We start from the raw sequence: 11,140 nt of genomic DNA, 5'->3' as shown, positions 1-11,140 counted from the left end.
CCCACAACACCGACAGCACCCAGGTGCCGCGACCCCCCGCCCCGCTGGCTCTGCGGCCTCCCCTTGCTCCCGCCGCCGCGCGGGGACGAGGCCCAAAAGGGCCTGGCGRGCAACGGTGCCCCCGCGCGCCTCGGCCCCGCCGGCTGAGGGGACCCCGACCAGCTCAGCAACGCCAACGCCGCACGTGGGGGGTTTCTGCAGCAGAACCAGCCCTGGGGGCGTTTCGCCTCCCCGTCCTGCAGCGCGGCCCCAGCTGGGACGCGGCCGCAGCGGCACCAGCCCGGGCGGATGGCCAGCGCCCATGAAAAAAATAAAGGCTTTCCCTGGGGCCGATGCCCTGGGGTACAAGGACGCTCCACACCAAGGCCCGTTCGAATATTTTATTGTTTTACAGTCAGTTCATGATTTCCTAAGTTCTGTTATAGCCGCAAAGTCTCTGTTACCGTGGAGCTGGTGCTGCCGCTGCTGTAGAGAAGTGCTAACGAACGTACGCATTGAAGCGCTAACGACTGTACCCTGCGGCGCCCTCCCCGTCCCCCCGCCCGGCGCGGCGGCAGCCCCCCACCTTGCCCCGCTCCATGCGGGCAGCTGCTGGGTTCGGACCCCGGGGCCGAGGCAGCTTTGACACCGGCCGGCTGCGCCAAGGGCGCTGGTCCCAGGGAAACAGGAAACCCTTCGGCTGCGGAAACCTCCTGCGAACGTGGCTTCTTCCCCCCGCGGGTCCGAGGCGGGTTAAGGACGGGCACGAGGCCAGCGAGCGTAGAGGGGACACGGGGCCGGGGCAGTGCCCGGGGGGTGAACGCTACAGGCGGCAGCAAGAGGGACGGGGGCACTGCCCAAGCAGAGTAGCATCCAGGGAGCGCGCGCACCAGCCTGGGGAACCGAGTGGGGGGGGCAGAAAGGCAGGAGAAAGTGGAAACCTGGAGGGGGAAGAGGATTTCCAAGGAAAAGGACCGGAAGGGGAAAAGCTCCAAATGCTCCCCGGCTCCAGGAACATCCCGTGCTGCAGCCGGCGGACCCTAACTCCATGCAAGCTCTGCGGCAGCAAGCCGTAGCGGAAGGAGCGTGCTTGCYGCGCAGATGGCGGCGGGGTCCCTCCTCCTCGCGGCCCGACCCTGGAGGTTCGYGGAGACGAGGCTGCTCTCGAGACCCTTCGCGCCAGGCTGGCGGCTGCACCGGAGCGGAGGGCCCAGATACTCAGAGCCCTTACGGAAGGCTCCTCCGCCTCCCCTGCGCCTCTGAGGGCCGGCCACGCGAGCGCCCTGCGCCGCCGGCAGACCTAGCCGTCCTTTACCCACCATGCGGGAACGGGCTCTTCTCTAGCGCTTCAAGCGAGGATATTCATGCTGACTCTGTCCGCGACCTGGGCAGGTGCTGGGATAGGACTTTGCAAAATGAGGCATCCTCCGTTGCAGCTAGTGAACCGGTTGCCCTGAAGGTCTTTGCACGAGGAAACGCCGGGGTGTCTGTAACAGCCAGGGAAGGGGCAAGAGAGACTACACGTGCCACCGGTCCAGAGACTTCAGAGGAAAGGGTTCAGCCCCCCTTGGGAGGGCGGCGGCGGCGCCGGGCCGCTCAGCGGCAATAAAGGCTGCGGCAGGTTGCTGGGGAGTTCGGGAAAGGGCCTGGCTCCGGCCTGCGGGAAGGCACTGGCGGAGGCGGGGAGGGCCGCGGCCGAGGGGACGCTGCTCAGCGGGAGCGGGAGCGACGCGCTGTAGGTCATGGAGTTGACGGGGACGCCCACGGCCAGGCCGGGCACGGGCGAGCCGGTCCGCATCTGGTTGAGCGTGGGCTTGGGCTGCTCGGCGACGCTGAACGGGTTGGTGGGGGACGGCGTGCTGAGACCTGCCGCGGAGAGGGCRGGAGGGCGTCAGGGCAGCCCCCAGGCCTCCTTCCCTCCCCGAACGCCCGTCTTCCACCCCGGTGCGGAGGCCGGCGCTTTCAGAGACGTCCGGCCTGGTGCCCCGCACCACGGCGGGGAGCGGCGGCGCCGCACCGGCTCCCCGGGCCGTCCCCGAGCCGCCGGGACCTACCCGAGAGGAAAGGGTTGCGCGTCTTGGACGCCTGCGGGGGAGCAACCAGGGAGTCCAGGTTCACGAGGGAGGAGGCGGCGGGGCCGAGAAAAGCCTCGGGGGTTTTACAGTCCTTCCTCTCCTTGCAGGATTCGGCCAGGGAGTCCGCCAGGTTGGCGAGGTCGAAGCTCTTCGCCCCGTTCTGCTTGGTGCTGGGGAACAGGTCGCCGAAGGGGTCCAGCTCTGGGGCGGAGGAGAGAGGAGCCGCGTGGGCCCGGGGCGCGTGGTGCCGACCGCGGCAGCCCATGGACACAGCTGCCCGCTCCACATGCCCGTCCCCTCCCCAGGCGCCGAGCCGCTTTCCCTCCGCGGGATGCCGATAGCTTTTCCTCGGCGTTTGCACGTGACGTCTCCCGCAGATCACAGCCTCTCTGCAGCCGGGCTGTGACTGCAGCACATCCCAGCGTGCCCGAGTCCCCGGAACCCACCGTGGGAGGTGGCAGGGAGGATTAGGGATGTGGACACCAGCCCCACGTAGCCCCGGGCCTCCGAGGCCCATGCAGGTACCGGTGCTGCCCCCATGGCTACGGGGCTACCTGGAGGCCATGGCACGTGCGGTCACCCATGGGGACAAGGTTTTTGCAGACAGCCACGCACACGCAGGCAAAGGCACTGCAAGCAGCCCAGACTCGTGGCTAGCCGTGGAGCAGCCGCCTCTGCGGTGGGCAGGGACAGCTTAGCGTCCCCACCTGCCCAAATCGGCCCCTGCCCTGTCCCCCGGCTCGTCCGCCTCTTACCAACGGGGCTGTTGGACTTGGCTGAGGAGGGCGGCTGCGAATGCTCCTGCTCCAGCTGCTCGGCTGGCTCCGGCGGCTTTGCAAACAGGTCGAAAGCATCCCCCCCCGAAGCTGGGAGGAAGAGAAGAGACTCGAGGAGGGGAGGAAGCGGGAGATGCGCGGGCAGGGGAGCGGCGGGTCGGAAGAAGAGGCAGGAAGGAGGACATGTGGCGGGGGGACGCACACCAGCACGGGAGGCTGAGATGAGCCATGCCAGGAGCCTGGTCTCAAACAGGCACCACCGACCGAGGCAGGCGCCTGCAGTGCCCGTCCCTCCGCGCCGGTGCTGCCGCGGCCCTTATGCCGGCCCTCTGCAGCAGCCAGGCCTCTTCCCAGCCGCAGCGGGGACAGGTCTGCTGGGCTGGAAACCGTGCGAGATGAAGGCTCGAACAACCACTACGCTGAGCAGGGAACTGGCACTTACACCCCAGGGCCAGGTTCTGCTCTCATCCCGGCGACCAAAATCCAGGGCAACTGCCCCGTGCATTTAGGGCTGTGCAAACGGGATCTGCATGAGGATGGAGGAAATATCAAGGAGGAAGCGAGAGCACCATCGAGCTCGGTAACACGGGTTTCTCCTACAACCAGTTCCTTGTCTGCAGCGTGGCAGCTATCTCCCAGCCTGAGGGGGCTCTCCAGGCACTGTTTCGGGTGGAGAAAAACAAGCGGGGCCGCTCTGCGGTGTCAGTGGCAGGGATGTCACCCCGCTGCCCGTGCAGCGGCTGCTACTCTGCTCCCGCAGGAGCGCTCAGTTAACTATGCCAGGTTAATTAAAGCAGCCTGACTCTTTTGTGCAGCGATAAAGCCTAAAGGCCCCATGAAGTCTTCAGCGTGCCAAGGAGCCAGCAGAAAGGTCCTGCTGCAGGACAGGAGAGCAGGGGGTCTGGGAAGCAGGCCATGGGGGGAACACAAGGGAGGGACATGCCACCGTGGGAGTGCCGGGGCCACCTGGGACGTCCAGGAGAAGGGGAGCGATGGTCAAAGCCGTGAGCGGGCCCAAGCAAACCCGAAGCACCCACAAGCCTCTCTTACCCGGGTTAGGAGGTTGCTCAGTGACAGTGGCCCAGGGGTCGGCAGCCGACGTAGCACCAGAAGAAGCCTGAGCGGGTGGGGATGCCTGTACCCAGGGGTCCGCAGAAGAGAAGCTAGAAGGCAAGGGCGTCTTTCCCCAAGGATCAGAGGAAGAGGAGGAGGAGGAGGCACCAGGGGGGAAATCCCAGGGCCCGGCGGAGGTTTGGTGGGATGACACTGTCGCCTGGGAGAGTGGGTCCCCGGCCGTGGCCGGGAGCGGGACCCAGGGGTCGGCTGCGCCGGCCCAGGCGGAGGCTGCTGGCTCCGCTTTGGGTTTCAGATCTGAAAGAAGAAGGGAAGCCATGGAAGAGGGGAGCATCGCGGGTCGCAGAGGGACGCCGAGCAGTGGGGATGTGACCGGCGGAGTGGCATCCCACAGAGCAGGACTGCTTATAACAGCACCACCCCAGCATTCAACGTGGAGGAAAGGACAGGGCAGCAGAGGGAGGCGAAGCGGGAGGTCCTTACTGCTGAGCTGCCAGGAATTGGGAAGGGACAGAGGCGTCTGCCACTGTCCCAAGCTCTGGAGCCCAAGAGTTGCCCCCACCTGGCATATCCCACGGGTCGGCAGACGTGTGGCTGGGAGGGACTGGCGCCGGCCCAAATATATCTGCCAGCTCCATAATAGAGGACTGCAAAGAGAAAGAGAATAAAGATGTGAGAGAAGGCCGGGGAAGACCTGCAAGCCCAGCCCAGAGCTGTGGGACCACTCTGGAGCCCAAGGTTGGATGTGGGACAGCGACCACAGGATGGATGTCTTGTCCCCCTGCGGCCAGCGGGGCCCACAGTGGCTTTACCTGGCTTTTCTTCATCTTATCTTCTTCCTCCTCTTCCTCCCCACCCTGTGTGGTCTCCTCCAAGGCTCTCTGCAGTAGGGAGTTCTCCCCCTGCCAAGCCCTCACCTCCTGCAGGGACAAGGGATGGTGCCGGTGAGTACCAGCAACCCTGCGGCAGGCACCTTCTCCTGGAGACAGACCCAGCACCGGAGCTGCCACCGCGTCCCCAAAAGTCCCAGCATCCGAGCAGATGGCTCCTCTCAGGACGAGCCCACCACAAGAGCACTCAGCGATCAGCCCCAGAGCAGCGAAAGCAAAGCGGGTGCCAGAGTGCTCCCGGTGGCAGCGGTGGGGCCGGCCGCTGGGCCGCCGAGCCAGGCAGAGCTACGCAGCGTTTCGTACTCCAGAGCCCCAGAGAGAAGCCCGAGTGCAAGGAGAGAGGAGCGCCTGGGTCTGCAGGGCACAGGTACCTTCTCGTGCTCCTCTTTGCTCAGCGCGAGTGCTAGCTGCAATTGCCTTTCTTCGTCTGTACTGGAAATTGGAGGAAGTGGCTTCTGCCAACAGAGGAAATCGGGTGAAATTTCAGCTTGACCTCAGCTTGCGGGGTTGCTAACAGACGTCCCCGTTCTCACAGCTGCCTTTCCTGCGGCCCTTTGCCTGCCTGCGCAGCACGTCTCCGGTTATTCAGACAGCTCCCACTTGGCTTCTGCTGCCCTGACTCCCAGCCAGGCACCTCTGCCTGCGTCATCCATCGCCCCTACTCTCTTGAACCATCTCCCCATCTAGCTCCCCTACATTTAGCAATCCAGCTCCTTCCCTTACCCACCTACTCTTTCATTTGCCTGTTCATCTAGGATAAGATGACCATAAATTAGGCAGACAGCATCTCCCTCAGGAGGCTTTTGGGTGCACCACCCAAACATAGGAGGACCTTGAGCAGTCGGCAGAAGAAAGCGGATCGATTAGATGTCCCCTTCTTCCCTTCAGCCTGCTCCTCCACCCCATGTTGGAGAGGACAGTGTGAAACTCCAAGCCTCAAATCCCACCATGTGAATTTTTCCATCCCCCCTCTTCCAGGACAGAAACGCTCAGGTGCTGAGGCAGCATCTCCGGGGAGAGGTTGGACCTGCACCGCCACGCCAGCAGCCTGATCGCTGCGCCACGTGGGGCCGGCTGGGGCTGCAAGGAGGCCACAAGGACGCCGTTGGGTGTGCACACATGTACGTGCACATGCGAGTGTGCACACACATGTGAACACAGCCCAGATGGACTGCAATAGGCCAAGCTGTCAAGAGCATGTTCCCACAGCACTCATCACAGCAGCGTGCGGAAGCTATAAATACTCAATTTCCAGGACAAATATAGGCATATACATTCTCCTAAGTCTCCAAAAGAGCCATCGGGAAGGGGAAGGTGGGCAACGGTAAGCACCATCTCCGAAGCACCCTCCCTGACACAGCACAACCCAGCACGCAGTGCTGCTGGGGCTTGGTGCCAGCCCCAAGGACACTGCCTGTGCCGCGGTGGGACGCCCAGCCAGGCAGCCCTTCTGGTGACCACGTCCCTCTCCGACTTTGTCCTGCCTGGCACATGTATCCGTGTGCTCCAGACTGGCCGTGCCAGCCGGCAGTAATCTCAGCCTTCGTGTAAATAAGCCGTCCCCACTGGAGAAGGGGACGTGGTCAACAGATAGGACAGCGGGGAGAGGCCCGAGGGAAGGTATTCCCTGCCCAGGGTCTGCAGCACGTTTGCTGCCTTAATGACCATGCTGGAAACAAAAATCAGTTAGTTCTTGTCCAGGCTCATCTCCACTCAGCTCCTCCTGGCCGAGGTGAGCCACTTTCTACAGTATTTTCCAGCGCTCCTTATAGCCTAGTTTTACACGATCAGCTGCAGTTGGAGCGTGCCCAGCAGCACGCGGCCTCGACGAGCCCCCGCGCCGGCACACAGCCCCTCGCCCCGGGGACACCGCTGGCCCTCGCACCCACCGCGCGAACAGGAGCTGCGGCAGGTATCGCCTCCCGAAACCTGCACAGGGCGGCAACAGAAACGGGGGAGCTTGCACCAGAAAGCCTCGATGGAAGCGGGCAGCCAGGGTTGGGGGCGGGGGGGGGGGAAGTCATGTGAATTGGGGGGGATTTTCTGGATTCACTCTGGGATCTTGAAGCTTTCTGCGTGCCTGGATCGATGCCAGCCCTGCCGTCATCCCCGCTGGTAGGAGGACGGGGAGCACAGACAGCCTGTGCCTCCTTCCACCGGCCTGCTCGTGATTTCGGATGCAGGGCACAGCGCGAGCAGCCTGGCAAGGTCGCAGGTGCATGCACGGGGCTCGGGCAGCCCAATAAATCCTCCTCCAAACAGGCTGACTCGCCACGGCCGCCCGGCACGGCCAAGAGACAGACCAAGGTGCCGCGGGCGCTCAGAGCAGGGCAGATCCCCGGCCGCCCCACCACCCCGGCCCTGGGAGAGCCCACGCTACCTTCTCAGCCTCCTCGCGGCTCATGGCCAGGGCGAGCTGCAGCTGCAGCTCCTCCTCGCCCGTGGTCTGGGGTCTCGCTTGCTCCAGGTCGGAGGAGAACCGCGGGGACGAGGACGAGGCTGGGAGAGAAARGAGGGAAAGCTGAAGGCTGAAGTAGCAGCGTTTGGACCGGGTTATTTCGAGGAGCACCTCGGCTCCATCTGTCTTTCCTGYAGTCCTCCCACATCCCCGTTCCCTGGGAATGCCACCCCCTGCCCAGCAGCTCCGGAGCATGGTTTCCCAAGGGAAATATCCCAAGCTTAGAGCATGCAATTATGAACAAGCTCCTGGGTTTTGGGCTGCCAGTTGGCTCCCAGCGCGCCAGGGCCCCACTGGCACCCCCATGCCAGGCTCCAGCTGGAAGCAGAGGCACCTGCCAGCAGCAGCCGCATGTGGGGTTTGCCACTCGCCCAGCCAAATCTGTGCCGGCAACGGAGAAGGATGGTGCCAGGCTTCACTGCCATCACCGGCAGAGTTCGGTATGCGGCTAATGGAGCGAGGGAGGCTGGACATCCCCCAAAAGGCTGAAGGGAGCGATGGGCACTGGGTGGGTGCTGTACTGGTTCCCATCCCTGCTTTTGTACTGGAAAGACCCCCTTTGCCAGCCCAGCTCCCTGTGAAGGCCACCAGCAGCCAGCCAGAGAAATTCTCCAACCTGAAGGCACTAAACCGAAAGGTGACGCAGGTCTCCTGCCGGCCGCAAGCATGGGCTCCACTCGGGCTCCCCAATGCCCAGCGACCCCGCATCGCCCATCCCCACGGTACTCACAGTTAAAGGAGGACGGCGAGCCCCGTGCCCGCCCGTAGTCGTCGCCGTATGGCGAGGCGCGTCGGCCGTAGGCGAGCTGGTGGCTGCCGCTGCCCATGCCTTCAAGGGCCATGCGCTCCTTGGTCTGCAGCGCGTGCGCCCGCTCCTGCTTCAGCCTCTCCTCGTCCTTGAGCAGCGCCATGACCTGCTTCACCTTCTCCCGGATGTTGATGCCTTGGTCCTTGCCGTCCCGGTCCACGTACTGGAAGTCCTTGAGGGTCTGGATGGTGTAGAGGTTCTCCCGGCACTGGTGGGTCACCTTCTCCGACCCTGTTTTGATGAGGTAGTCCAGGAGCGTGAGGGCTTTGTAGACGTGGCGCCAGTTCTTGCCGCTGTCGTTCAGCCGCCGCCAGATCATGCCCATGACCTCGGCGAAGGCCACCGTGTTGAAGGTGAGGTCCGCGATCTCCGACATCAGGGAGCTGGGGGGGCCCCATGGGTCGTTGGAGGTGGCCTCCCGCACCTTGATCTCCGCCTCCGAGTAGTTGTGTACGATGTTCTTCACCTGCCGGCGCAAGGCGGAGGTCGTCATGGCTGCGCGGTGCCGCGAGCCCACCAGCCGCGGGGAGAAACGGCAGGGAAGAGAGGATCTCTCACGGCCACAGCCTCACCAGCGCCTGCAGCGGAGGAAGCGGCAGACAGAGACGTCAGCACCGTCCCCAGCAACCGAAGACCCGTCCCCAACGCCCTCTGCTCGCACTGGGGACAGCTCTCAAGGCAGAGGCGTGCAGCACTAGGGCATGAGATGGAGCCTGCAAGCTGGCGCCGCGTCCCTGCCGTGCCGCTAACGCTCACCCGAAGGCACGTGGGGTGCGCGTGCTCCACGGGGAGGAGGCTCAAGGGGAAAGAAATAAAATCCTATAGAAAATTGATATTTAGCACTCCAGAGCTGTTGAGAGATTTGGCCTTGGATTCTGCAACAAGATTTGGATGAGATTCTTCCTTGCATTTCTGCTTCTAAAAGTAACCACCTGGGAACGGCAGCTCCTTCCTCCAGATTTAGGCTTTCTCAGCATCGCAGCCCCAGCAAAGCTCATTTTCGGTCCCCCCTCAGCCCTCCCAACAGCGCGGAGTGGGCCGGGGGCTCTCTGCTCTGCGCTGCACCCCCGGAAGGGCCAGCTACGGYCACGCATGGCCCTGCCGGAGCTCCAAGGCTCCTCAGTGCTGGTGAGGATCCTGCAGCTCAAAAATAAAACCTCAGCGTGACTCAGAGCCTGCTGTGACTTACCAGTGCTCGCAGCTACTCAGATAGTTTTTTTTCAGGCAAACTTGGTAATCTGGCTTCCTCGACAGGCCGCGCGTACAGAGCCGCGCGCTGCTGCTTTCGCACTGTGTCGCTCAATCTGGAAGCCACCCGCCAGCTCCAAAGCGCAGGCCAGCGACTCGGGGTGGGGAAAGTACACCCCCTCCCCTAAAAGCCCTGCGCCCTGAATCCCACCGGAGCCCGCTGCGCGCCCAGCTCCCGGCAAGGGCAGCAGCTGCTGAAACATGCCCTTGTTTTAGCAGAGGGGTAAGTAAAGGCTCGAGTCTGGCATATTGAGCCAGGACCTGCCTGGTGCCGCAACTCGACGTGGCCATGCTGTGGGGCCGGGAAGCTGGGGCCGTTCCCGAGCTGCCTTTGCATCAGCAACAAAACTCCCCATCCACGATAACGCGTGCGGGCAGAGGACTATCTTGCCCACGCAGCAGCGTGTGCGGAGAGCGATTAGCGCCGTCCACCGCCGCTGCCCAGCCTCGCGCCTCCCTGAAACGCAGCCGCTGCGCCGTGCCCAGGCTCCGGTGACGCAGAGCTCTCCCAAGCTCAGGACACCTCCGACCGCCCGCCGGAGCCGGGCTGGGAACAGGGCCGTGCTGACGTGCCCACGAGTCACTCACGGCTCCTGCGCAACCCGTGCAACCGGTCCGGCCTCGCCGCTGCCGGCAGGGCACCTCCTGCTCCGGCCAGGCGGCCCCGCCGGCGAGGTTTCACCCTGCCGGCGCGCGGCGGACGCGTGAGTCAGGCGGCAGCCTGGCACCGCCACGCTCACGGGGCTGGGGAAGTTTCTCTCGAGACACTTCCCTGTATCGATTCCCTTTCGCAACACGGCCCGCCAGCGCGGCCTTTGGAGCCCGCCGGGAGAGCTGGCTGCGCGGAGGGCCACRCGCACGGCCCCTGGGGCGAGGAAACGCCTTCGGCACCACGAGCCCCAAGGGCAGCGAGGCAGCAAAGTCCTCCAGGACTCGGCTCCGGGCTCTGCTCGTCGCCAGCGCCCCAGCAGGCGATAAAGTCGCGCTTTCCAGGGGCGCCGCCAACCCGGGAGCTSCAGGTGATGAGCATCTCGGTCAGAACGCTCTCTCCCGCCTCGCAACAGGTCTCCTGGCGGGAGAAACCCCAGGCCCAGCGTGCCAGGTTCTGGCACTGCTTGTTCCAGTCAGAGACATGATCCACACTGGACTTCATCCACTACAAGACTTCCTGGGAAGTCTGCATGGGAGGAAACGGAAAGAAAGGGCGAAGGGGTTGGGGGCGACAGCAGGGAGGGAGCGTGGCCCTGGCTGGAGCGCTGCCAGCAGCGTTAAAAGCGACGGGTTTGGATCGAACACAGCATCCCCTAGAATATAAAGGCAGTGAAACAGAAGCTGTGCGGTTAGATAAGGCGGCAGCACCAGGCAGCTCATATGGAATTACTGCAGTGACCTTGAGCAGGAGGCTGCCAGGTGGGAGAAGGACACACGGGTCCGAGCACAGGTCCCCATCGCCCAGGGTCACAGCAGCAGGGACTGCGGGACGTCGGCGGGGAGGGAGGCAGGAGACAACAGGGAAGGGGGAGTGGGAGAGGATGGGGTGGCACCAAGGCAGGGGGGGACTCCGAAAAGAGAAGAAGGAAAAATGAAAGAGAAAGAGCAGAAGGATAAGGAAGGGCAGGGGGAATATGGCAGGGAGGGAAATAAGTAAATAAATAAATAAATAAGAGACTTGCTTAAGCGTTAATCAGGTGCAGGGCTGGGAGGAGCAGCGCATGAAATGGAGGGAGAGGCAGGGAAAAGCCACCCGGGAGCCAGCCCGTGCCAGGGTGCGGGGCCGGGGCGGGGGGGGCCGGGGCCCGGCGGCTCGGGGGGCGCTGCCGGGGCCGGGGCCG

General features: G+C 64.0%; 1 protein-coding gene across 4 annotated transcripts; it reads right to left on the bottom strand.

Moving 5' to 3' along the window:
* Nucleotides 1-365: 365 nt before the first annotated feature.
* Nucleotides 366-9,600, bottom strand: EPN3 (epsin 3). 4 transcript variants are annotated; one of them, XM_026090421.1, is made up of 10 exons: nucleotides 9,250-9,598; nucleotides 7,983-8,638; nucleotides 7,175-7,293; nucleotides 5,166-5,249; nucleotides 4,717-4,824; nucleotides 4,467-4,551; nucleotides 3,881-4,201; nucleotides 2,810-2,920; nucleotides 2,034-2,255; nucleotides 366-1,845 (listed from the first exon to the last, which is right to left on the bottom strand). In XM_026090421.1, exons 2-10 carry the CDS (start codon nucleotides 8,551-8,553, stop codon nucleotides 1,523-1,525), a joined length of 1,944 nt encoding a protein of 647 aa, XP_025946206.1. In that variant the 5' UTR covers nucleotides 8,554-8,638; nucleotides 9,250-9,598; the 3' UTR covers nucleotides 366-1,522. The 4 variants fall into 4 exon arrangements, with proteins under 4 accessions (XP_025946206.1, XP_025946208.1, XP_025946210.1 ...); XM_026090423.1 differs by lacking the exon at nucleotides 9,250-9,598 and adding an exon at nucleotides 8,993-9,210; XM_026090425.1 differs by lacking the exon at nucleotides 2,810-2,920 and having other exon boundaries at nucleotides 9,250-9,600.
* Between the last annotated feature and the right edge of the window lie 1,540 nt (nucleotides 9,601-11,140).

The sequence above is a fragment of the Apteryx rowi genome, unplaced genomic scaffold (assembly GCF_003343035.1).
Source record: "Apteryx rowi isolate R43461 unplaced genomic scaffold, aptRow1 scaffold_86, whole genome shotgun sequence".
In the NCBI taxonomy this organism is placed as follows: domain Eukaryota; kingdom Metazoa; phylum Chordata; class Aves; order Apterygiformes; family Apterygidae; genus Apteryx; species Apteryx rowi.
The sequence above is the reverse complement of the archived record's forward strand: the minus strand, read 5'-3'. Positions and strand labels throughout refer to the sequence as shown.